The sequence below is a fragment of the Zingiber officinale genome, chromosome 6B (genome assembly GCF_018446385.1).
Source record: "Zingiber officinale cultivar Zhangliang chromosome 6B, Zo_v1.1, whole genome shotgun sequence".
In the NCBI taxonomy this organism is placed as follows: Eukaryota; Viridiplantae; Streptophyta; class Magnoliopsida; order Zingiberales; family Zingiberaceae; genus Zingiber; species Zingiber officinale.
The window spans coordinates 23,553,013-23,580,575 of record NC_055996.1 but is presented as its reverse complement, the minus strand read 5'-3'; the positions used below and the strand labels follow the sequence as shown (position 1 = coordinate 23,580,575).

General features: G+C 35.2%; 2 protein-coding genes across 3 annotated transcripts; one reads left to right on the top strand and one right to left on the bottom strand.

Annotated features, from left to right (window-relative positions):
- The first annotated feature begins 100 nt into the window (after window positions 1-100).
- Window positions 101-27,558, top strand: LOC121992253 (EKC/KEOPS complex subunit bud32-like). Of its 2 annotated transcripts, XM_042546492.1 has the most exons (9): window positions 101-473; window positions 546-707; window positions 932-994; window positions 24,402-24,480; window positions 24,553-24,676; window positions 24,920-25,198; window positions 25,364-25,477; window positions 27,100-27,172; window positions 27,252-27,558. In XM_042546492.1, exons 4-9 carry the CDS (start codon window positions 24,422-24,424, stop codon window positions 27,287-27,289), a joined length of 687 nt encoding a protein of 228 aa, XP_042402426.1. In that variant the 5' UTR covers window positions 101-473; window positions 546-707; window positions 932-994; window positions 24,402-24,421; the 3' UTR covers window positions 27,290-27,558. The 2 variants fall into 2 exon arrangements, with proteins under 2 accessions (XP_042402426.1, XP_042402425.1); XM_042546491.1 differs by lacking the exons at window positions 101-473; window positions 546-707; window positions 932-994 and having other exon boundaries at window positions 24,396-24,489; window positions 24,563-24,676.
- Window positions 11,854-12,916, bottom strand: LOC121990837 (EKC/KEOPS complex subunit TP53RK-like). Its single transcript, XM_042544899.1, has 4 exons — window positions 12,854-12,916; window positions 12,142-12,419; window positions 12,052-12,088; window positions 11,854-11,976 (listed from the first exon to the last, which is right to left on the bottom strand). Exons 1-4 carry the CDS (start codon window positions 12,914-12,916, stop codon window positions 11,854-11,856), a joined length of 501 nt encoding a protein of 166 aa, XP_042400833.1.
- Window positions 27,559-27,563: the final 5 nt, after the last annotated feature.

Here is a 27,563-nt window from a genome sequence, read left to right as displayed (position 1 = left end):
AGAAAAGTAGAATTCATTTAGAAAAATACTTAAAATTTAATTAAATCAAACCTAAGATTGTTAATTATTTTATTTTCCTTTTATTTCCTTTTACCCGTGCCCTAACCTTTTCCTTCTCCCATCTACGCCGATTCCCTCTTCCCTTTCTGTGAACTCGCCGCCTCCACCAAGTCTCGCCCACATCTCCTCTTCCCCTCCTCTTTGTCTCGCGCCGCCTCCACCAAGTCTCGCCCACATCTCCTCTTCCCCTCCTCTTTGTCGGGCTCGCGGCGCTCTCATCTTCTTCCCCGATCCACCGACGCCGGCGGACGAAAAACCACTTGAGCCCTAAGTTTCCGGTCACCGAATCCTCCCTCTCCTCTCCTGGTCGCGGGCATTGGAGATCGCCGGGAATCGAGCATCCGAGTCTCCACCTCACCTGTGCCCTAGACCGCCGACCCTTGCTTCTTCTCCATTGCCCGTTGCCAGCCGAGGTCCCTTTTCTTCCTCTCGATTTTCCCTTGCTGCTCTGACACCCCTAGTTTTCTAATGCCACCCTTGTGCAGTTCATCGACACAGATCGCGTCATCGGCGGCCACTGCCACTGTGAGCTGTCTGCACGGCTCTGTCAACTACCAGGTACCCTTCTATTCTTAAGCCCTCTTGGTCCCCTGAGAAGCTTTCGGCCAGAACCTCCAAGGAGCACTGTTCTGATGGATCAATTGAGGGTAAGATCTCTAGTTTAAGAGATTATTGATCAGTAAATTAGGTTTAATTTCATATATGGAGTGTTTGTTGTGGAATGGTTAGAGTGCCTTAATTCTATATTGTTAGTTTATGTCCTTGGATTAAAGTGAAACATGTGAAGGAAGAGTTTGGATCAATTTAGCTTGATTGATAGTTTATACCAGGATTATGATCCTTAGTTGTGCCTCGTGTCCTGTATTTGTAGGATTCGAGTTGTATGTAAACTTTTGGATCTATTGAAGACGGTTGACAGGATCTTCTTTTTGAGGCGGGTACTTCTGACTTATCTCTTTGATATAGTCATTTTAGATATGCATAATAGTATATAGCTAGTAGCAATGATTATGTTTGCATTTACTTTGGTATGTCACTATTTGGTCCTTGTAGTATGCCTATATTTTTATCTGTTATACATTCATGCTTATATCATTTTGATTGTTGCCATGCGTAAAATAAAATTTTAATTCTACTATGTCAGTTGTTAGTCCACTCAAAGCTAAACAACTCTGACAATTGTCATGAGTTTAAAAGAAGATAGATAGATGCAACCTTCAAATTACTTGTGTTGCTCTTGTAAATGAAGGGACTTAGTCAACTATTTATGCCATCAATCAACTCATTCGCATAGATTTGGGGCCAATCGCCCGACAACTGTGACATTAGTTGACTATCAGTACCATCAGTCGACTCATTTGGGAAAATCTTTAATATTTTCACCATTGTCAAAAATTTAGTTGACTTGAAATACTTTTAATTGACTCATCCTCTACCACGAGCTTCTTTTGCACAAAAAAAAGTCATCCAAGTGCCACTAATCAATTTTAAACTCAAAGTTAGATATAAGTCAGCTAACAGTCAACTTAGGCAATTTCAATTAACTATTCGATCATTTAGTAGACTCAAGTCAAAATACAATGGACTCAAGCATAGACAGCTCTAAATGTGCCAAGCATGTGTAGCTCGGATTGTGTTAGGCACAGGCAGCTCGGACCGTGCCAAGCATTGGCAGCTTGGACAGTGCCAACCACATACAACTCAATCCATGCCAAGCATGGACAGCTCAAATCATGCCAAGCTATTCTAATCATTTTGATCGTGCCAAGCTTGAGCTAATATGGTCGTGCCAATTTAGATCCACATCAATAATTATTTTTAAAATTACTAAAAATAAACTCAAAATAAATATTAGTAAATTAATTATTACTATATACAATAACAATAACAACCAACAACAATCAGACTTTTATCTCACTAAGTGGGATCGGGTATGAATCATTCTACGTCATTGGGTTTAATCTCCACTATATCCTCATATAATTTAAATGAATTTTATCCTATTTTATTGTTACTAATCAAGTCTTATTTGATTTCTCTTAAATAAATTGTATATTTGTCAAGGCCTTTTCTCATTTAACTTGAGCTGTTATTAGTCGTCTAAATACATATTTATGCAATATCAAATGCGTCTTTCGGAATTTTCTCTCAATATACGCAACCCTGATTCTTTCTGTCCGCACATCCATCTTAATATCCTCATCTCTACAACTTTCATCTTTTACTCGTGTAATCGATTCATAACCTAACTTCATATAACGTAGTAGGTTTATCCACCATTTTATAAAACTTCCCTTTAAGGTTTAAAGGTAACTTACAATTACAAAGAACACCTCACAAACTCCATTTCAACCATATCCTATGTAAAACATCTCTATCAACTCTTTTATCCTTTTGCAAAAACAATCCTAAATACTTAAAGCCCTTAGTTAGAGACAACATATCTTCTCCTATTTTAACCATTATTTTGTTACGTCTAATATTACTAAACTTAAATTTCATATATTTAGTTTTTATTCTGCTAAGCCTAAAACTTTTCACTTCCATTATTTCCCACTAAATTTAGCTTAGCATTTAATTCAAGTATTTCATCAACCAAAACAATATCATCTGCAAACAATATGCACCATGTTAATGTCTTGGATGTATCCTCGTAACACTCTTTATAAGAAATGGTTCAATTAATCCATGTGGAGGTTTCACCAAGTCGATCCTACCTAATAGGATAAGACTTGGTGGTTGTTGTTGGAGTCTTCACTTTTATAGTATTATTATTATTATATTATTATTAAAATATTTTATATATAATACTAATTCAATTGGCTTGGGCCCACTACCCCATGCATAGTAGGTTCACTTTTAGTACCAAGCTCAACCAAGCCCGTTTTCATCTGGATTGGGTTGCTTGTGGGCTAATCTAGTTGACACCTCTAGTAATATAAGACACGGATGTTTTATTTCCACTTCATACTTCTTCTGTTTGTAAATATTTGCTTCTCTATTGATTAATCAATTATAAAGGAATGATTGTTTCATTACTGCCAGCAATTTTATACCACGTGAATATGTTTTCTTTATTTTTTGATCTATTTAATTGATAGGAACTATAGAGCTTTATTTAGTATTTTAACGTTATAATCTCTATTCCATAGGGTTGATGCATCATTTCCTTCTGTGACATTAAACTTCAAGTCTGGTACAACAAGCATGCTAGTAAAGGTCAAGGACTATCTTTTAAACAAGTATCTATCTTAAGCCACCTTTCAAATTTAATTGTCTAAAATGATCTACTCTACAGAAATAAATCATTTTGCTCATGTATAAAATTGCCCATCCTTTGTCTAAAATTTAATTGGGACCTTTTCCCTATCAAAAGCTCTAATCTCCTGAAAATACGTTCTCAACTAAGTGATGATCAACTTATAAGAGGAAATCATGAAAGTGGTCAGGTTTAGGAAGGGGAAATTCCTCCCAGAGATTGAATATACCTTAGAAAAGGAACTCACTTCCTATCTTAGGCTTTCCTTGCCTTCAACTTTCAGGGCAAGGTCTGTTAACTAGAGAAGTACTTCCCTCGCTTCCAATTGGGAAGGATTTAAAAAAAAACATTGGACTTGCTTTCAGTTAGTGGTTCCTTTGGGAAGTTATGTATGGGTCTTCTTCCCATGACAGGAGTTCCATACCATCGATGTTGTTCAAGATGGAACCAGATCAATTGGCCATTGAGTTGGTCTACAACTTGGTCTTGCTCTTGGGAATCCTTAGTGTTGGAGCAATTTCCCTTGGTTAAGTTTGACCAGTTTGACTAAGCTTGAGTTGAGTCAAGCTTGAGTTGGGATTTGAGTTTTGATATTTGACAATATATGGAGATTGCTAGGGCAATCGTCAAGTTGCGGTGATGGTCAAAGGGTTGACCAGGTTGATGAGAATACAAGTCAAGTAGGTCAGTGATGACAGGAGACTTGACTGGGTAAGTCCTAACTGGAGATTAGGCGTCTGTAAGTCCTAACTGGAGGTTAGGCGTCTGTAAGTCCTAACTGGAGGTTAGGCGTCTGGAAGTCCTAATTGGAGGTTAGGCAGTGGTGGAAGTCCTAACTGGAGGTTAGGCAAAGGAGAAAGTCCTTGCGAGGAGCCAGGCATTTGGAAAGTCCAAGTGTGATCTTGGCAAGGGAGAAAGTCTTGGTGAGGAGCCAGGCAATTGGGAAGTCCTGGTGAGAAACTAGGCAATTGGAAAGTCCAAGTGTGATTTTGGCAAGGGAGAATGTCCTGGTTAGGAGCCAGACATTTGGAAAGTCCAAGCATGTGGTCTTTGCAAGGTAAGTCTAAATGTGATCTTGGCAAAGGTTGTAAGTCCAAACATGTGGTTTTGGCAAGGTAAGTCCTAGTGTGACTTGGCAAGGAGAACTCGATAACTAGGATGAGGCCGAAGGAAACTCTTGAAGGTAAGATGTGAAGGATGGGGAGATATCCGAAGGACGCAAGATTGATGGAGTAGGCCAGAAGGCTAGTTCGAGGTTAGTCGAGTGTGGTGGTATAATCTGACAACTAGGATGAATCCGAAGGAAGCTCCTAAAGGTAAGACGTGAAGGATGGAAGATGTCCGAGGGACGCAAGGCTGATGGAGGAGGCTAGAAGGCTAGTTCGAGGTTGTTCGGGTATGGCCAAATGCTAGGTATGAAGACCCAACAGGTCACGGTTGACCGGGAGTTGGGTTTGGGACTTTGGACTTGAGTTTGAGTCAAGTCCTAGCTGGTCAATCAATCGGGCAATCGATTGAACCAGCGTCCAATCGATCAGTCGATCGATTGGAATGTGATGCGATTGTGGGAAGGCCCAATCGATCGGTTGATCGATCGGGATGTGAAATCGCGAGCACAAAGGTTTTCCCAATCGATCGGTCGATCGATTGGTAGCTGTCGATCGATCGGTCGATCGATTGGGCAGCAGGAGTTCTCGTGCAGACGCGAGAACATAGAATGACGCTGAGTCGATTGGGCGATCGATTCAGGTAGTCCCAATCGATCGATCGATCGATTGGGAAGTGACCGTTGCGCAGGATGCAGGTGATGGACGACTGAGATGGTGCGGTGTTGACGTGACAATCGATTGAGGTTGATTTGGATCGATTGGGAGCACAGGATATAGTCGTTGCGGAGCGTTTTCTCCGTAGAACTTTGCGTTCTTCTACTGCGGTTTTCTGCGATTTTTACCAGCGATCTTCTCCGAGATTCTTGACAGTTCTTAAGGGTTCTTTGAGTGCATTTCCAAGATTCAAGAGGCAACAACAACAAACAACAAGTAAGCAAGAAGAAGAGTTTATTTCAGTTGTATTCTTGTATTCTCTTCTTGTGTGAGTGTTGTGTGTGTTTGTACGAGATTTCTCCGCCTCCGGCTACGACTTAGGAGTATTTCATAGTGGAGTGAGTCGGTGTGTGGATCCTTGGATTAGTCACCTCTTCTTGAGGTGGATACCAAGTAAATCCTAGGTATTAGCCTTGTGAGTGTTTGTCTTCGAGTATTCCGCTGCACAACAACAAGACGAAGCAAACCAACGCAAGCGTGATGAAACGCTATTCACCTCCACCCCCCTCTCTAGCGGGCATATCGGTCCCAACATTTAGTGTGCCACAATATGCATTTATATGTTAGTAAAGAGTCCAAATTTATATTTATATATTAAGAATCACCCTTCATATGTCGGTGACACTTAGAGCTGTAACTGAGTCAAACCAAGATTTGTATTGTTCAACTTTGTTTGATAGGGTAACTATGCTAAGTCAAGACGAGTATAAAATGAACCAAGCCATTGAAATAGTTATTCAAGCTTGGTATGATTTCTTTTTTTGCTTGGTTAGAGCTTGGCTTGAGCATGACTTGAACTTAATTCATTTAGATTTTATCAAGCATTAATTCAAGTTTGTTTGATTATTTAAAAATTTTACATTTTTTAGCGTATTTGGTTCGTTAGAGAATTTGATATTCTAAGCATGTTTGTTTCTTTCGAAAGTTTCTAAGTAGATTTACAAGTATAATAAGAGTTTTATTAATGAATATGATTTACAAATTTTCTACCAAAACATTGTTCATGAACATTATTCATAATCAGTTCCTAATCTCTATTTATGAACATTAACAAGTTAAACATAAATATGTTCAAACTTATTCATTTAGTCTAATGAGTTGCTTGGCGGGAAACACTATAAGGGTAAGATTTTAGGTTTAGTAGACTAAAGACAGAATATATGGAATTTAAGTTTAACAATATTAGATATAATTAGACAATTGTTAAGATAGGAGACAACGTGTTGCCCGAAATTAAGAGGTTTAGATATTTAGGATCATTTTTGTAAAATGTTGGAGGGATTGAGAGGGATGTCTTACATAAAATACAAGCAGGATAATTGAAATAGAAAAGAGCATTGGGTGTTTTATGTGACCGTAAAATACCTCTAAAACTAAAAAATTCTACAAAATCGTAGTTAGACCTGCTATATTATATGAAGCTGAATGTTGGGCTATGACTCGAGCATATGAGCAGAAGATGAGAGTTGCAGAGATGAGGATGTTAAGATGGATGTGTGGACATACGAGAATGGGCAGAATAAGAATTAAGAGCATTAGTGAGAAAGTTAAAGTTACATCTATTAGGAGAAAACTCCGAGAGACGCATTTAAGATGGTACAGGCATGCACTTAGACTACCAATAAATGCTCTAGTTAGACGATGTGAAACTATGATAGACATGCATATCAAACGAGGAAGAGGAAGACTAAAAAAGACTTGGTTAGCCACAATAAACCAAGATAAACTTTATTTAAATATAGATGATGGTATAGTTGGAGATAGAGCTCAATGGCGTAAAAAGATCTATATAACCGACCCCACCTAGTAGGATAGGGCTTGCTTGTTGTTGTTGTATTTAATTGATTTTGTGTATATTGAATAAACATAAATAATCTTTTACCAAGCCAAACAATAAGTTTGCTCTACAAACATTTGGTTCATTTACAACCTTAGCAACACTCCCTCTACATGTATGGATGGGAAGCTTAAATTGATAGGCTTAAGCCTCCCACCGCATGTGGTAATTGAATTTTTTTAGCACAAGTGGGATTCAAATCCTTGACCTGCTACTTTGCTACTTTGATATCATGTTAAAGTTAATTGGCTAGCTACTTACCCCAAAACACTAGGTTTTAGAAAAGGAACCAATCTATATTTATCTGTTAACATAAAAACAATAGGTATATTAGTAAAGAGCATTTATGCCTATATATATTAACATGCATAAATGATTCTAATACTTAATAAAGATATATAGTCATGAATTTAGCTATCATTTATTGAAAACTTGATTTCTAGAAAAATGGATTCAAATTTTAATATATTTGAACTATAACAATACAAGAATCCAAAAAATATATGAGGTCCAATCAATTCAATTTACCTAACATATCTAGCTATTAATTCATTTATGGCAGTTTTTTTTCTTTAACAGCGTAAAAAAAAGACAGTAAAAAGGGAAGAGAGAGGGGAAAAAAATCTCCTAAACTTTGAAGTTTGACCAAACAAAGGCGTGACTCAGGCATCCAAACAAACATGAACTTGCACAATTCCAAAATCAAATTGACATCCATTTTTAAATCACAACATAATCTCTCTCACACTCTTTTGTAGAATCCATTGAATTAACGATAAAAAATCCAAAATACAGATTACACATCACAGTGAAAAGAATTATATCAAAGTTAGACGGGAGAAGACAACAGTCACAAGCTCACAATACTGGCCAATATCACCAAGACCAGAGCACATAGAAGAAGACAGGCCAGGCAAGCTGCCGGAACCGGAACAGCCACCAAGAGGAGCCTATGTGGTTGTGCGCCGTATGGACTGTAGAGAGCGTGAGACGAAGAATGTTCGGGAGACTTTGAAATTTCGGGAACGGGTCGAGCGACGGCGTGCGTCGATGGCAGGAGAGGATCGAAATAATTATGAGAATAAATTAGGGCTTAGGTGTGCTTTAAAAGTAGCGTTTATTACAAGGCTATTATATAAGTGTTAGTGTTAGTGATTGATTAAAGTTTAAAATGATAAATAAATAAGTGTAAAAAAATAAAATATTATTTATATCAGGTAGTATTAAATTTCAGTAATTAATTTTTTTAAGTCGAAAGTTTGTAATTTATCTTTAGGCGCGTTTGATTACGTGATGAGATAATCATATAATCAAGATTATAATGAATAAAATATAATATGATATGGTGATAAAGAGGGTTCATCAAGCCTAAGTCAAAAGTGGAGATAACAATTGATGTGGAGGTCAAAGTCAAGACGATTAAAGTCAGGGAATCAATGAGCTCACCAAAAGTGGGTTGGACGGGAGTCAACTTCAACTGTCGAGCGGGTCTGAAGGTTCCGATCGGCCACGAAGCTCATTGGAATAGATCGCTCATCTGGTCGAGGTCAGCATAAAAAGAATCAGAGGCTCACAATTGACCAAGCGAGTGCCAAACCGACCATAGCTCATGTCTAGTTGAGCAAGACACAGCCTACTGAACCGAGGTACTATGGAGGAGAGCATACCTTAACAGGACATGAAAATCCTTAACATGATAGTAGAAGCTCTCGTCGTACGATTTGTCTGTTGACCGTGACTTGTTGTTAGTACCATTACCTCCTAGAAGGATATTACAAGATATGGGAGGGGTCCCACTGTTTTGGCCGAGAGAGATAGCTGTTCGGCCTGGACTTCTCGCCCGGTCGATCCCACCAGCTGCTCTCCTCTGTAGTACCTCAGTTCAGTAGGCTGTGTCTTGCCCGATTGGACATGAGCTCCGATCAGCTTGGCACTCGCTTGGTTAGTTGTGAGCCTATGATTCTTTCTATACTCGCCTCAGTCGGATGAGCGATCTATTCCAATGAGCTTCGTGGCCGATCGGAACCTTCAGGTCCACTCGACAGTTGAAGTTGACTCTCGCCTGACCCACTTTTGGTGAGCTCGTTGATTTCCTGACTTTGACCGTTCTGACTTTGACTTTCATATCAGTTGCTATCTCTATCTTTGACTGAGGTTTGACGGACCCTCTTTATCACCGTTTCAGATTATATTTTATTCATTATAATCTTCATTATATGATTATCTCATCACGTAATTAAACGCGCCAAAAGATAAATTACAAACTTCCGACTTAAAAAAATTATTTTCTGAAATTTAATACTACCTGATACAAATGATATTTTTTTTACACTTATTTATTTATTATTTTAAACTTTAATCAATCACTAACACTTATATAATAACCTTGTAATAAACAATACTTTTAAAGCACACCTAAGCCCTAATTTATTCTCGTTATTATTTTCGATCCTCTCCTGCCATCGACGCACGCCGTCGCTCGACCCGTTTCTGAAATTTCAAAGTGTCCCGAAGATTCTTCGTCTCACCATCTCTACAGTCCATACGGCGCACAGCCACATAGGCTCCTCTTGGTGGTTGTTCCTGTTCCAGTAGCCTGCCTGGCCTGTCTTCTTCTCTGTGCTATTGTCTTGGCGATATTAGCCTATATTGTGAGCCTGTGACTGCTGTCTCCTCCCGTCTAGCTTTGGTATAATTCTTTTCACTGTGGTTTGTAATCTGTATTTTGGATTTTTAGTCGTTAATTCAATGGATTATACAAAAGAGTGTGAGAGAGATTATGTTATGATTTAGCAATGGATGTCAATTTGATTTTGGAATTGCGCAAGTTCATGTTCCTTTGGATATCTGAGTCACGCCTTCGTTTGGTCAAACTTCAAAGTTTAGGAGATTTTTTCTCTCTTTCTCCCCCCTTTTTATTGTCTTTTTTTACATTGTTAAAGAAAAAAAAACCGTCATAAATGAATTAATAGCTAAATATGTTAGGTAAATTGAATTGATTGAACCTCGTATATTTTTCGGGTTCTTCTATTGTTATAGTTCAAATATATTAAAATTTGAATCCATTTTCTAGGAATCAAGTTTTCAATAAATGATAGTTAAATTCATGATTATATATCTTTATTAAGTATTAGAATCATTTATGCATGTTAATATCTATAGACATAAATGCTCTGTACTAATATACCTATTGTTTTTATGTTAACAGATAAATATAAATTGGTTTCTGTTCTAAACCCTAGTGTTTTGGGGTAAGTAGCTAGCCAAGTAACTTTAACATGATATCAAAATAGCAGGTCAAGGATTTGAATCCCACTTGTGCTAAAAAAAATTCAATTACCACATGCGGTGGGAGGCTTAAGCCTATCAATTTAAGCTTCCCATCTATACATGTAGAGGGAGTGTTGCTAAGGCTGTAAATGAACCAAATGTTTATGAGCAAGCTTGTTGTTTGGCTTGATAAAAGATTATTTATGTTCATTCAATATACACAAAATCAATTAAATACAACAACAACAACCAAGTCTTATCCTACAGTCTTAAAGAGAAAAATCTTACAAATAATTACATTTTAATCTTTTTTATGTTTACTCATATGTAAAATATATAGTTCTTTTACTATATAATCTATTCACATTAAAGAGCAATGAGAAAATGACCTTTCATGATTTTTAAAAAATTAGGATAAGTTTGCTTTTGAATTATATAATATTGAGGCAATTTCAAGTTTAAAGGTGCAAAAAGGCTTTCATTGTTAAAGATATAATTTTATTTGAATTGATTTTATAATTTTATGAGCTAATGTAATTGTATTTAAAATTTATTCAAGAGTATTTGATATTTTGAATTCAATTATATTTTTAAGGGATAATGTAATTGTATTTTATTTGATAAAATTCAATTTGAATTTGACTAAATCAAAATTTAAATTCATGATTTTTTAAATAAAATTTAATTTGGAATTGTTTATAATTTTAAATTAAACTTTATACAGTTCTTTTTTAAATAATCTGATCTATTATTTAATGGGTACATAGTGATTTTTTTTTTATGAAACCATGAAAAAATTGATTGCTAGTGCAATCATGTCCTAGTCTACTGTGACTTTGAAAGTAAGTTAAACTTTGACTAGTGATTTTATATGGATTTTGAGAGCTCATAACTCGACCAGGTTAAGTGATGATGAATGATGATTTGGTGTGGCTAAGGTGACATATTCAGCAAGTTAGAAGTCCATAGGGATTAAAGAAGGTTGTACAACGCAATTGAGGGACCCTAGGATGATAAATACTAAGGTGGTGTTGGAAAATCTCTAAAGCATGATTTAGCATAGCTGAGTTGGAGGATTAGTGGCTTAAGGTATGAAGAGATTGGGAGAAGATTACACAAAGCGATCAAGGGACCACAAGACAATGAGTATCAAGGTGCAATGAGGACTACAACCAGAGAAGATAAACTACGTAGCTAGAGCATGAAGGATGATATGTGGAGGAGCCGACGGTTCAGGAGCATACAAGGGCTGAGAAGCCACAACCATGAGATGAAGTTAAGCTATTACGACTCACTAAAAGGCACTCTAGTCACATGATCATTCGCAAAAAGAGTAATCATCCCTTAATACAAGGATTGGATGGAAAATGAATTACAATGTTGATGTGTCTCCAAATAGAGATGCCGAAAGAAGTTTCTTAAGTTGGAAAGTAAAGACAAGTTGGAGATGGATTTGTTTTGATATCCATATCAAGAAAAGAAAAGTTGGAATAGAGAAGCATGAAAAAGTCATCAGGGATAAGATAATATCGAAAAACTATCACATGTGAGTCAACATCCCTATATATTTAAAAAACAGATTAACTCCTATGAACATAAAACAATCAACTAACCACATTTCCACATGAAGAATGCATTGACAACAAAGCTCTCTTTAACACATATAGATCGACTGCTTTATCTTCAGGAAGAGTTGATGTGAAACTCAGACCAAATTCTATAAGAACCTGTGCAGAGAAAAAGTATCAACAGGAATGATCATAGATCGTATTGAAGTGCAAAATTTACAAAATTTCTTATACATCAATAATTATCATATTGATGGATGTAAAATACTTCCTACATTAGCAACTTCAACCAAGTAAATGCAACATGAATTGTTCAAGGCTTACCAAATGATTAGTCTCTCCCTAATAATCATATTTGAAGTGGTCAAATCACCATGGATAAGACCCCCATCGTGCATTTTTCCCATTGCAGTTCCTATCTGTATTGCAATATCATCTAGTTGTTCTTCAACAATACCATTTAATCCAAAATCTAATAGGATCTCCTTCACAGAGAGCCCATCCACGTATTCAAATGTCAGAGTATGCAGAATTGGATCGACAGCATATAATACTGGAGTGGGGACACCAAGACGCCTAACTTTTGTCATGCAACGAACTTCCTAAACAAAAATACAGTTAACTGAGCTTTTTGTCACATGACTCGCATCTCATAGTGTAAAGTGCTGATATTGGATAAATCTAAGTAGATTAGCAGATCAATCGTGATCAATATTGACAAAAGAAATTTTAAAAATACCTAAGTCAGTAATTTTTGATAGCTTAGATATTGGAAACTACACTAAATAGCTACCTCTGTTAATTGAAGACATTCAGGATAATAAAGGATGTGTGTGTAAGTAAACAAACCATGTTCAAACGCTTCACTGTCAACTTTGAATCAAGTAAGGGATGCCTATATTTCTTGGAGAAACGCTCTTTCACAATCGACAAACGACCCACAAAAGTTGACTTGAACACCCTATGAAAAGGGCTAATAAGCATCAGATATTATATAAACACAAAAATCCAATGTAGAAAGTGCACTAATACTTACAGCTTCTGCCCCCTGTTTAACCAGGAAACCAAAGGCTTCATTTTCAACTCCCTGAATGGCCATATCCATATTACAGAAGACTGGAAGACCTGATGATAACAGAGAATAAGATATAAGTGACCTTATTGTTGTTTGGTTCAAAAAAATTGATTCACATGCCATTCAACATAAGTTGTAATTTCAGTACCAATCCAAAGAACATAAATTGTGATGAAATGTTTCAAATTTAGAATGAGCATTCATCATTAGAGGGGGGGGGGGAATCCATCAAATGTTTCACTCCTCATACTTCTTGATGTAGCCAAATGGATGAATAAGAAGGCAAACATCACTGATAAGAATAAAATCACACTAAGGGAATAAAAGTATTAATCCAAAAGCCATTTGATATATGGAATTATATGCTTTCAAACTGACACTTTGTTAATCCAATAACACTTGTGTTATTCCTCAAAAAATAATAAATAATGACTTAATAAAACTAATTGATTTTTCTAAAAATCAAAACAACTATTCTAAAAAGTCCTTAACTATTTCTAGAAATATAGCAAGATCAAATTTTGATGACTTAGACAACTTTTAATCTTTTCAACGATATTTTAAATAGGTTTAAAATCATAGGTGTGTTAAGTCAAGTCCTACAGTATATAAGTGCTGCACCATAAATGTACAATAACTATTATTTATTTAGAAAAATAATTTAATGCTTTCCTAGACATAGGATAATGTGATTATGAATTTGTGCACACGTTATTCCATAATTTAAAAGGTGTTTGAAGAATAACTTAAATTTCTAGAATAGTTTGTTCTAGAGCTCATATAGTGTGGTTAATATATCTTACTACTAAAATTTAGATCTTACTAATATCTAGTAATATTTATAGTGCTTTTGCTTATCATGTCTATTTAAATATCAATAATGGTAATTTAAAAAAAAAACAATGCAACAATATAATGCAAGAAAAAATATTGTGAGATGGAACTATTAGAACCTTCAACGTATGTTAAAAATCATCTAGATGTCTAAAGAGGTGTTGGCTAAGGTAAACCCAACTTGAGTAGAACTCAAAGGTAAACCTCTATGGATAGAGGCTTATCGAGGAGGTCTCGAAAGGAGGAGCATGATCAACGTGAACATATGAGATGAGTAATTGAGTGAAATGCATTTTGGCTTTTGGATAGAAGTTATTTAGGACAAAGTTGATGAATTTGCTTGTGGTCAAGCGAGATCATTTTTTATTGCAGTCGACTAATTAGCAGATTTGACACTGCAGTCAATTGTTGACTTGTTTGAGAACGAATTCTTCTCGGTTCTGGCTTGAGCCAATAGACCTAAGTTGACAAATATCTAAGTTTGAATTTGAAATTGACCAAGAATGATCATATAACTTTATCTATGCACATAAGCTCAACTAAAACCATTTGGAATCGATTAAAACTGTTAACGGTAAAAAAAGTTGAAAGTTTATCTATGATAATCAACTGATGACATAGTCGTCTTAAGATTCAGTCAACGTTAAAGGTTACCTGAGGAGTAGGAAAAACAATTATCTGATAATCGATTTGATTGGCTAACTGAGTAATAGTCGCGGTGAATAGGGTTCCAAAATTGGTGAATCAATCAACTGGTTGGAATTTTCAAACTTATTCATCTGCTTTGTTTTATAAATATCGAGAGAAGACACTTTGAACCTCAAAGTCTTGATCATGTCTATTGCTCCATTTTGTGCACTTATTTTTTGTTATTCTATGATCTAAAGTGTTTCACTCTAAATCAATGAAGGTTCTTTGATCAAATTATTTTTATTATAGTTTACCTTATACTATATTGTTTATTTGTAAAATTAAAACAATATTTGTCAGAGCTTTCTTCGCCTCTTAAAAGGAGAAAGTATATTTCATTAGTGGATTCAAGGAGCGACTCACCAAACAAGTTATAGGTCATAAAATAGAAGCCTAGGAATTTCTAAACCAGATAAAAATATGTGTTAACATTATTTATTGTTAATTTTTCCGTTGCATTACTTCTAATAGTTGAACTACTATCATATTGCTACTAAGCCCTTGCATTTGCAAGAGCAACAAGAGAATTTGAAATTACATATTATGTTTATTCATCCCCTTTCTAGATGCACAACAATATCACCATCTACAACAAAAGCTACAAGTTTCTTCTTTTTTTTCATTTTTTTTTCTTTTTTTTTGCATTTTGGTTAGATTGTTAATGTAATCCTATTTCACAGAAGTCATCCAATTTTTGGTAGATAAGTCAAAAGATGCCTTATATGCATCTATCATTGATGGCCAAAGGTGAGTTCTAGAGGATGATTTTAAAATATACCTTATTTTGTGTGGTTGTCAACGTGCAAAACTATGGCATGAAGACTGTTTATAATTTCTGTGAACCAGACATGTATATGATTAATCATTTGTCCATCATTTGGAATTCTTGTAGTTGGTTGATGAGGAGGTCTGAGTCTGATGTACCTTCATGAAGTTCAAAAAGCTTATCCATTAGATCCTTAACATTGTTAAAGGGCTCAACTAATTTATAGATGACCCATAATGTAAAACAAGAATAGCTTTTGTGTTTATTTGTGCCTCCTTTGCTTAATTCATCCATAGCTTGTATAGGACAGGTTCTTGGAGCTCATCAATGTGAGGTGTCCATGACGATTCAATTTTTGAATTATGTCAATAAGAAATATTGCATCATAGATTTCAGATATGAAAAATTTGTCTATCGAAGAATAGAAGTCAAGAACAAAGGTCGTCATGTTGAAACCCTCTTAGAGAATCATTTGTAAAATAAAATTTTAATTCTACTATGTTTGTTGTTAGTCCACTCAAAGCTAAACAACTCTGACAATCGTCACAAGTTTAAAAGAAGATAGATAGATGCAACCTTCAAATTACTTGTGTTGCTCTTGTAAATGAAGGGACTTAGTCAACTATTTATGCCATCAATCAACTCATTCGCATAGATTTGGGACCAATCGTCTAACAACTGTGGCATTAGTTGACTATCAATAGCATCAGTCGACTCATTTGGGCAAATCTTTAATATTTTCACCATTGTCAAAAATTTAGTTGACTTGAAATACTTTTAATTGACTCATCCTCTACCACGAGCTTCTTTTGCACAAAAAAAAGTCATTCAAGTGCCACTAATCAATTTTAAATTCAAAGTTGGATATAAGTCAGCTAACAGTCAACTTAGGCAATTTCAATTAACTATTCGACTATTTAGTAGACTCAAGTCAAAATACAATGGACTCAAGCATAGACAGCTCTAAACGAGCCAAGCATGTGTAGCTCAGATTGTCTCAGGCACAGGCACGGTCGGACCGTGCCAAGCATTGGCAGCTTGGACAGTGCCAACCACATGCAACTCAATCCATGGCAAGTTTGGGCAGCTCAAATCATGCCAAGCTATTCTAATCATTTTGATTGTGCCAAGCTTGAGCTAATATGGTCGTGCCAATTTAGATCTACAGCAATAATTATTTTTAAAATTACTAAAAATAAACTCAAAATAAATATTAGTAAATTAATTATTACTATATACAATAACAATAACAACCAACAACAATCAAACTTTTATCTCACTAAGTGGGATCGGCAATGAATCATTCTACGTCATTGGATTTAATCTCCACTATATCCTCATATGATTTAAATGAATTTTATCCTATTTTATTGTTACTAACCAAGTCTTATTTGGTTTCTCTTAAATAAATTGTATATTTGTCAAGGCCTTTTGTCATTTAACTTGAGTAGTTATTAGTCGCCTAAATACATATTTATGCAATATCAAATGCGTCTTTCAGAATTTCCCCTCAATAGACGCAACCCTGATTCTTTCTGTCTGCACATCCACCTTAATATCCTCATCTCTACAATTTTCATCTTTTACTCGTGTAATCGATTCATAACCCAACTTTCATATAACATAGTAGGTTTATCCACTATTTTATAAAACTTTCCTTTAAGTTTTAAAGGTAGCTTACAATTACAAAGAACACCTAACAAACTCCTTCATTTCAACCATATCCTATGTAAAACATCTCTATCAACTTTTTTATTCTTTTGCAAAAACAATCCTAAATACTTAAAGCCCTTAGTTAGAGACATCATATCTTCTCCTATTTTAAACATTATTTTGTTACGTCTAATATTACTAAACTTAAATTTCATATATTTAGTTTTTACTCTGCTAAGCCTAAAACTTTTCACTTCCATTATTTCCCACTAAATTTAGCTTAGCATTTAATTCAAGTATTTCATCTACCGAAACAATATCATCTGCAAACAATATGAACCATGTTAATGTCTTGGATGTATCCTCGTAACACTCTTTATAAGAAATGGTTCAATTAATCCATGTTGAGTTTTCATCAAGTTGATCCCATCTAGTAAGATAAGGCTTGGTGGTTGTTGTTGGAGTCTTCACTATTATAATATTATTATTATTATATTATTAAAAATATTTTATATATAATATTAATTCAATTGGCTTGAGCCCACTACCCCATGCATAGTAGGTTAACTTTTAGTACCAAGCTCAACCAAGCCCATTTTCATCTGGATTGGGTTGCTTGTGGCCTAATCTAGTTGACACCTCTAGCAATATAAGACACGGATGTTTTATTTTCACTTCCTACATCTTCTATTTGTAAATATTTGCTTCTCTATTGATTAATCAATTCTAAAGGAATGATTGTTTCATTACTGACAGCAAGTTTAGACCACGTGAATATGTTTTCATTATTTTTTTTGATCTATTTAATTGATAGGAAATTATAGTGCTTTATTCAGTATCTTAACGTCATAATCTCTATCCCATAGGGTTGATGCATCATTTCCTTCTGTCACATTAAACTTCAAGTATGGTACAAGCATGCTAGTAAAGGTCAAGGACTATATTTTAAACAAGTATCTATCTTAAGTCACCTTTCAAACTTAATTGTCTAAATGATCTACTCTACAGAAATAAATCATTTTGCTCATGTATAAACTTGCCCATCCTTTGTCTAAAATTTAATTGGGACCCTTTCCCTATCAGAAGCTCTAATCTCCTGAAAATATGTTCTCAACTAAGTGATGATCAACTTATAGGAGGAAATCATGAAAGTGGGAACTAAACACGTGAGCACCAGAATGGAGAGCACCGTGTCAGGTTTAGGAAGGGGAAATTTCCTCCTCCCAGAAATTGAATATACCTTAGAAAAGGAACTCACTTCCTAGCTTGCGCTTTCCTTGCCTTCAACTTTCAAGGCAAGGTTTGTTAACAAGAGAAGTCTTCCCTCACTTCCAATTGGGAAGGATTTAAAAAAAAACATTCTTTCTTGCACTCGCTTTTAGTTAGTGGTTCCATTGGGAAGCCATGTATGAGTCTTCTTCCCATGACAGGAGTTCCATAGCATCGATGTTGTTCAAGATGGAACCAGATCAATTGGCCATTGAGTTGGTCTACAACTTGGTTTTGCTCTTGGGAATCCTTAGTGTGCAACAATATGCATTTATATGTTAGGAAAGAATCCAAATTTATATTTATATATTAAGACTCGCCCTGAATTGCACAAGTGCACAACTGCGGCATTAGAAAACTAGGGCACAGAGCAGCAAGGGAAAATCGAGAGGAAGAAGAAGGGACCTCGGCTGGCAACGGGTGCTCGGTGTCCGCAGCCAGAAGAGGGTCGGCGGTGTCGGGCAGTAACGGTGTCGCGATGGAGAAGAAGCAAGGGTCGGCGGTCTAGGGCTCAGGTGAGGTGGAGACTCGGATGCTCGATTTCCGGCGATCTCCAATGCCCGCGACCAGGAGAGGAGAGGGAGGATTCAGCGACGGGAAACTTAGGTCTTGAGTGGTTTTTCGTCCGCCGGCGTCGGTGGATCGGGGACGAAGATGAGGACGCCGCGAGCCCGGTAAAGAGAAGGGGAAGAGGAGATGTCGGCGAGACTTGTTGGAGGCACGAGTTCACGGAAAGGGAAGAGGGAATCAGCGTAAATTCCTAATTAATTTATTTTCTTTTACCCGTGCCCTAGCCTTTTCCCTTCTCCCATCTACGTCGATTCCCTCTTCCCTTTCCGTGAACTCGCGCCGCCTCCAACAAGTCTCGCCGACATCTCCTCTTCCCCTCCTCTTTATCGGGCTCGGGCGTCCTCATCTTCGTCCCCGATCCACCGACGCCGGCGGACGAAAAACCACTCGAGCCCTAAGTTTCCCGTCGCTGAATCCTCCCTCTCCTCTCCTGGTCGCGGGCATTGGAGATCGCCGGGAATCGAGCATCCGAGTCTCCACCTCACCTGTGCCCTAGACCGCCGACCCTTGCTTCTTCTCCATTGCCCGTTGCCAGCCGAGGTCCCTTTTCTTCCTCTCGATTTTCCCTTGCTGCTCTGACACCCCTAGTTTTCTAATGCCACCCTTGTGCAGTTCATCGACACAGATCGCGTCATCGGCGGCCACTGCCACTGTGAGCTGTCTGCACGGCTCTGTCAACTACCAGGTACCCTTCTATTCTTAAGCCCTCTTGGTCCCCTGAGAAGCTTTCGGCCAGAACCTCCAAGGAGCACTGTTCTGATGGATCAATTGAGGGTAAGATCTCTAGTTTAAGAGATTATTGATCAGTAAATTAGGTTTAATTTCATATATGGAGTGTTTGTTGTGGAATGGTTAGAGTGCCTTAATTCTATATTGTTAGTTTATGTCCTTGGATTAAAGTGAAACATGTGAAGGAAGAGTTTGGATCAATTTAGCTTGATTGATAGTTTATACCAGGATTATGATCCTTAGTTGTGCCTCGTGTCCTGTATTTGTAAGATTCGAGTTAGCACTATAGTTTCCTATCAATTAAATAGATAAAAAAAATAATGAAAACATATTCACTTGGTCTAAACTTGCTGTCAGTAATGAAACAATCATTCCTTTAGAATTGATTAATCAATAGAGAAGCAAATATTTATAAACAGAAGATGTAGGAAGTGGAAATAAAACATCCGTGTCTTATATTGCTAGAGGTGTCAACTAGATTAGGCCACAAGCAACCCAATCCAGATGAAAATGGGCTTGGTTGAGCTTGGTACTAAAAGTTAACCTACTATGCATGGGGTAGTGGGCTCAAGCCAATTGAATTATTATTATATATAAAATATTTTTAATAATATAATAATAATAATACTATAAGAGTGAAGACTCCAACAACAACCACCAAGCCTTATCTTACTAGATGGGATCGACTTGGTGAAAACTTCACGTGGATTAATTAAACTATTTCCTATAAAGAGCGTGACGAGGATAGATCCAAGGCTTTAACATGGTTCATATTGTTTGCAGATGATATTGTTTTGATTGATGAAATACTTGAAGTAAATGTTAAGCTCAATTTAGTGGGAAATAATGGAAGTGAAAAGTTTTAGGCTTAGTAGAGTAAACTAAATATATGAAATTTAAGTTTAGTAATATTAGACGTAACAAAATAATGGTTAAAATAGGAGAAGATAAGTTGTCTCTAACTATGGGCTTTAAGTATTTAGGATTGTTTTTGCAAAAGGATAAAAAAGTTGATAGAGATGCTTTACATAGGATATGGTTGAAATGGAGGAGTTTGTGAGGTGTTCTTTGTAATTGTAAGCTACCTTTAAAATTTAAAGGAAAGTTTTATAAAATAGTGGATAAACCTACTACATTATATGAATGTTGGGTTATGAATCGATTACACGAGTAAAAGATGGAAGTTGTAGAGATGAGGATATTAAGGTGGATGTGCAGACAGAAAGAATCAGGGTTGCGTCTATTGAGGGAAAATTCCGAAAGACGCATTTGATATTGCATAAATATGTATTTAGGCGACTAATAACTACTCAAGTTAAATGACAAAAGGCCTTGACAAATATACAATTTATTTAAGAGAAACCAAATAAGATTTGGTTAGTAACAATAAAATAGGATAAAATTCATTTAAATCATATGAGGATATAGTGGAGATTAAATCCAATGACGTAGAATGATTCATTGCCGATCCCACTTAGTGAGATAAAAGTTTGATTGTTGTTGGTTGTTATTGTTATTGTATATAGTAATAATTAATTTACTAATATTTATTTTGAGTTTATTTTTAGTAATTTTAAAAATAATTATTGCTGTAGATCTAAATTGGCACGACCATATTAGCTCAAGCTTGGCACAATCAAAATGATTAGAATAGCTTGGCATGATTTGAGCTGCCCAAACTTGCCATGGATTGAGTTGCATGTGGTTGGCACTGTCCAAGCTGCCAATGCTTGGCACGGTCCGAGCTGCCTGTGCCTGAGACAATCTGAGCTACACATGCTTGGCTCGTTTAGAGCTGTCTATGCTTGAGTCCATTGTATTTTGACTTGAGTCTACTAAATGGTCGAATAGTTAATTGAAATTGCCTAAGTTGACTGTTAGCTGATTTATATCCAACTTTGAATTTAAAATTGATTAGTGGCACTTGGATGACTTTTTTTTGTGCAAAAGAAGCTCGTGGTAGAGGATGAGTCAATTAAAAGTATTTCAAGTCAACTAAATTTTTGACAATGGTGAAAATATTAAAGATTTGCCCAAATGAGTCGACTGATGCTATTGATAGTCAACTAATGCCGCAGTTGTTAGATGATTGGTCCCAAATCTATGCGAATGAGTTGATTGATGGCATAAATAGTTGACTAAGTCCCTTCATTTACAAGAGCAACACAAGTAATTTGAAGGTTGCATCTATCTATCTTCTTTTAAACTTGTGACGATTGTCAGAGTTGTTTAGCTTTGAGTGGACTAACAACAGACATAGTAGAATTAAAATTTTATTTTACAAATGATTCTCTAAGAGGGTTTCAACATGACGACCTTTGTTCTTGACTTCTATTCTTCGATAGACAAATTTTTCATATCTGAAATCTATGATGCAATATTTCTTATTGACATAATTCAAAAATTGAATCGTCATGGACACCTCACATTGATGAGCTCGAAGAACCTGTCCTATACAAGCTATGGATGAATTAAGCAAAGGAGGCACAAATAAACACAAAAGCTATTCTTGGTTTACATTATGGGCCATCTATAAATTAGTTGAGCCCTTTAACAATGTTAAGGATCTAATGGATAAGCTTTTTGAACTTCATGAAGGTACATCAGACTCAGACCTCCTCATCAACCAACTACAAGAATTCCAAATGATGGACAAATGATTAACCATATACATGTCTGGTTCACAGAAATTATAAACAGTCTTCATGCCATAGTTTTGCACGTTGACAACCACACAAAATAAGGTATATTTTAAAATCATCCTCTAGAACTCACCTTTGGCCATCAATGATAGATGCATATAAGGCATCTTTTGACTTATCTACCAAAAATTGGATGACTTCTGTGAAATAGGACTACATTAACAATCTAACCAAAATGCAAAAAAAAGAAAAAAAAAAGAATGAAAAAAAGAAGAAACTTGTAGCTTTTGTTGTAGATGGTGATATTGTTGTGCATCTAGAAAGGGGATGAATAAACATAATATGTAATTTCAAATTCTCTTGTTGCTCTTGCAAATGCAAGGGCTTAGTAGCAATATGATAGTAGTTCAACTATTAGAAGTAATGCAACGGAAAAATTAACAATAAATAATGTTAACACATATTTTTATCTGGTTTAGAAATTCCTAGGCTTCTATTTTATGACCTATAACTTGTTTGGTGAGTCGCTCCTTGAATCCACTAATGAAATATACTTTCTCCTTTTAAGAGGCGGAGAAAGCTCTGACAAATATTGTTTTAATTTTACAAATAAACAATATAGTATAAGGTAAACTATAATAAAAATAATTTGATCAAAGAACCTTCATTGATTTAGAGTGAAACACTTTAGATCATAGAATAACAATAAATAAGTGCACAAAACGGAGCAATAGACATGATCAAGACTTTGAGGTTCAAAGTGTCTTCTCTCGATATTTATAAAACAAAGCAGATGACTAAGATTGAAAATGCCAACCAGTTGATTGATTCACCAATTTTGGAACTCTATTCACCGCGACTATTACTCAGTTAGCCAATCAAATCGATTATCAGATAATTGTTTTTCCTACTCCTCAGGTAACCTTTAACGTTGACTGAATCTTAAGACGACTATGTCATCAGTTGATTATCTTAGATAAACTTTCAACTTTTTTTACCGTTAACAGTTTTAATCGATTCTAAATTGTTTTAGTTGAGCTTATGTGCATAGATAAAGTTATATGATCATTCTTGGTCAATTTCAAATTCAAACTTAGATATTTGTCAACTTAGGTCTATTGGCTCAAGCCAGAACCGAGAAGAATTCGTTCTCAAACAAGTCAACAATTGACTGTAGTGTCAAATATGCTAATTAGTCGACTGCAATAAAAAATGATCTCGCTTGACCACAAGCAAATTCATCAACTTTGTCCTAAATAACTTCTATCCAAAAGCCAAAATGCATTTCACTCAATTACTCATCTCATATGTTCACGTTGATCATGCTCCTCCTTTCGAGACCTCCTCGATAAGCCTCTATCCATAGAGGTTTACCTTTGAGTTCTACTCAAGTTGGGTTTACCTTAGCCAACACCTCTTTAGACATCTAGATGATTTTTAACATACGTTGAAGGTTCTAATAGTTCCATCTCACAATATTTTTTCCTGCATTATATTGTTGCATTGTTTTTTTTTAAAATTACCATTATTGATATTTAAATAGACATGATAAGCAAAAGCACTATAAATATTACTAGATATTAGTAAGATCTAAATTTTAGTAGTAAGATATATTAACCACACTATATGAGCTCTAGAACAAACTATTCTAGAAATTTAAGTTATTCTTCAAACACCTTTTAAATTATGGAATAACGTGTGCACAAATTCATAATCACATTATCCTATGTCTAGGAAAGCATTAAATTATTTTTCTAAATAAATAATAGTTATTGTACATTTATGGTGCAGCACTTATATATTGTAGGACTTGACTTAACACACCTATGATTTTAAACCTATTTAAAATATCGTTGAAAAGATTAAAAGTTGTCTAAGTCATCAAAATTTGATCTTGCTATATTTCTAGAAATAGTTAAGGACTTTTTAGAATAGTTGTTTTGATTTTTAGAAAAATCAATTAGTTTTATTAAGTCATTATTTATTATTTTTTGAGGAATAACACAAGTGTTATTGGATTAACAAAGTGTCAGTTTGAAAGCATATAATTCCATATATCAAATGGCTTTTGGATTAATACTTTTATTCCCTTAGTGTGATTTTATTCTTATCAGTGATGTTTGCCTTCTTATTCATCCATTTGGCTACATCAAGAAGTATGAGGAGTGAAACATTTGATGGATTCCCCCCCCCCCTCTAATGATGAATGCTCATTCTAAATTTGAAACATTTCATCACAATTTATGTTCTTTGGATTGGTACTGAAATTACAACTTATGTTGAATGGCATGTGAATCAATTTTTTTGAACCAAACAACAATAAGGTCACTTATATCTTATTCTCTGTTATCATCAGGTCTTCCAGTCTTCTGTAATATGGATATGGCCATTCAGGGAGTTGAAAATGAAGCCTTTGGTTTCCTGGTTAAACAGGGGCAGAAGCTGTAAGTACTAGTGCACTTTCTACATTGGATTTTTGTGTTTATATAATATCTGATGCTTATTAGCCCTTTTCAGAGGGTGTTCAAGTCAACTTTTGTGGGTCGTTTGTCGATTGTGAAAGAGCGTTTCTCCAAGAAATATAGGCATCCCTTACTTGATTCAAAGTTGACAGTGAAGCGCTTGAACATGGTTTGTTTACTTACACACACATCCTTTATTATCTTGAATGTCTTCAATTAACAGAGGTAGCTATTTAGTGTAGTTTCCAAGATCTAAGCTATCAAAAATTACTGACTTAAGTATTTTTAAAATTTTTTTAATATTGATCATGACTGATCTACTAATCTACTTAGATTTATCCAATTTCAGCACTTTGCACTATGAGATGTGAGTCATGTGACAAAAAGCTCAGTTAACTGTATTTTTGTTTAGGAAGTTCGCTGCATGACAAAAGCCAGGCGTCTTGGTGTCCCCACTCCAGTATTATATGCTGTCGATCCAATTCTGCATACTCTGACATTTGAATACGTGGATGGGCTCTCTGTGAAGGAGATCCTATTAGATTTTGGATTAAATGGTATTGTTGAAGAACAACTAAATGATATTGCTATACAGATAGGAACTGCAATGGGAAAAATGCACGATGGGGGTCTTATCCATGGTGATTTGACCACTTCAAATATGATTATTAGGGGAGAGACTAATCATTTGGTAAGCCTTGAACAATTCATGTTGCATTTACTTGTTTGAAGTTGCTAATGTAGGAAGTATTTTACATCCATCAATATGATAATTATTGATGTATATGCAATTTTGTAAATTTTGCACTTCAATACGATCTATGATCATTCCTGTTGATACTTTTTCTCTGCACAGGTTCTTATAGACTTCGGTCTGAGTTTCACATCAACTATTCCTGAAAATAAAGCAGTCGATCTATATGTGTTAGAGAGAGCTTTGTTATCAATGCATTCTTCATGTGGAAATGTGGTTAGTTGATTGTTTTATGTTCATAGAAGTTAATCTGTTTTTTAAATATATAAGGATGTTGACTCACATGTGATAGTTTTTCGATATTATCTTATCCCTGACGACTTTTTCGTGCTTCTCTATTCCAACTTTTCTTTTCTTGATATGCATATCAAAACAAATCCGTCTCCAACTTTTCTTTGCTTTCCAACATAACAAACTTCTTTCGGCATCTCTATTTGGAGGCATATCAAAATTGTAATTCATTTTCCATCCAATCCTTGTATTAATGGATGATTACTCTTCTTGCAAATGATCATGTGACTAGAGTGCCTTTTAGTGAGTCCTAATAGCTTAACTTTGTCTCAAGGCGGTGGCTTCTCATCCCTTGTATGCTCCTGAGCCCTCGGCTCCTCCACATATCATCCTTCATGCTCTAGCTACGTAGTTTATCTTCTCTGGCTGTGGTCCTCATTGCACCTTGATACTTATGTCCTATGGTCTCTTGATCGCTTTGTGTAATCTTCTCCCAATCTCTTCATACGTTAAGCCACTAATCCTCCAACTCGGCTATGCTAAATCATGCTTTAAAGATTTTCCAACACCACCTTAGTAATTATGATCCTAAGGTCCCTCTATTGCGTTGTACAACCTTCTTTAATCTCTATGGACTTTAAGTCGCTGAATATGTCACCTTGGCCACACCAAATCATCATTCATCATCACTTAACCTCGTCGAGTTATGACTTATGAGTTCTCAAAATCCATATAAAATCACAAGTCAAAGTTTAACTTACTTCCAAAAGTCGCAATAGACAAGGACATGATTGCACTAGCAATCAATTTTTTCATGGTTCATAAAAAAAATGATTATGTGCCCATTAAATAATAGATCAGATTATTAAAAAAAAACTCTATAATGTTCAATTTAAAATTATAAAAAATTCCAAATTTAATTTTATTTAAAAAATCATGAATTTGAATTTTGATTTAGTCAGATTCAAATTGAATTTTATCAAATAAAATACAATTACATTATCCCATAAAAATATAATTGAATTCAAAATATCAAATACTCATGAATAAATTTTAAATACAATTACATTAGCTCATAGAATTATATAATCATTTCAAATAAAATTATATTATTAACAATGAAAGCCTTTTGCACCTTTAAACTTGAAATTACCTCAATGTTATATAATTCAAAAGCAAACTTATCCTAATTTATTAAAAATCATGAAAGGTCATTTTCTCATTGCTCATTAATGTGAATAGATTATAAAGTAAAAGAACTATATATTTTACATGAGTAAACATAAAAAAGATTAAAATTTAATTATGGAGGTGATCAAATGTATCAATTAATTGTTAAATAACTAATTAATTTTAATAAACAAATTAAATAAAAGACATAATTTATATGAATTAAGATTAATTATGTTATTAATAATTTAATTAAATAAGTATTGGAATTGTACTGGAATAGTAAGATACAATATAGATACAATACTAAAACTGTTTCATTCTTATCAGAGATTGAAACTTTGGTAGGTTCAATTTTCCTTTTATTACTTTTTTTACTTTGTGCCAGATACCTTACTCCTCAGATGATGTACATGTTAGTTGTTTTGCCTGTACAGATGGAAAAAATACTGTCAGCCTATAGAAAGTCTTCTAAGCAGTGGTCATCCACGATGAACAAACTAGCTCAAGGTGAACTCTTGCTATAATTCTTCCAATGTACGTGTTCATATCCTCATAATTACTTGTTATCTCAAACCACTTTCTGCAGTGAGACAGCGAGGTCGAAAACGTACCATGGTAGGATGATTCTTGTGAGTTCCGTGTCCACTGGCACCAAGTTACTAGGTCAGGTTACACATTGCTGTTAGATATGGAACTGTTTTCACTTAACAAAAATAAGCCTAAATAGACAATTCATCATGTTTGGTGCCATGCAATCTCAATATAGTGTTGGTGTTCTTGCAAGTATTGTTGTATGGTTTGTCATTCGTAGTAATATTGTAAAACACCAGTGAAAAAATTTATAAAATTTCACTGCATATCCAAGATTGGCGGTTGATTTTGTTGGGACTAAATGTTC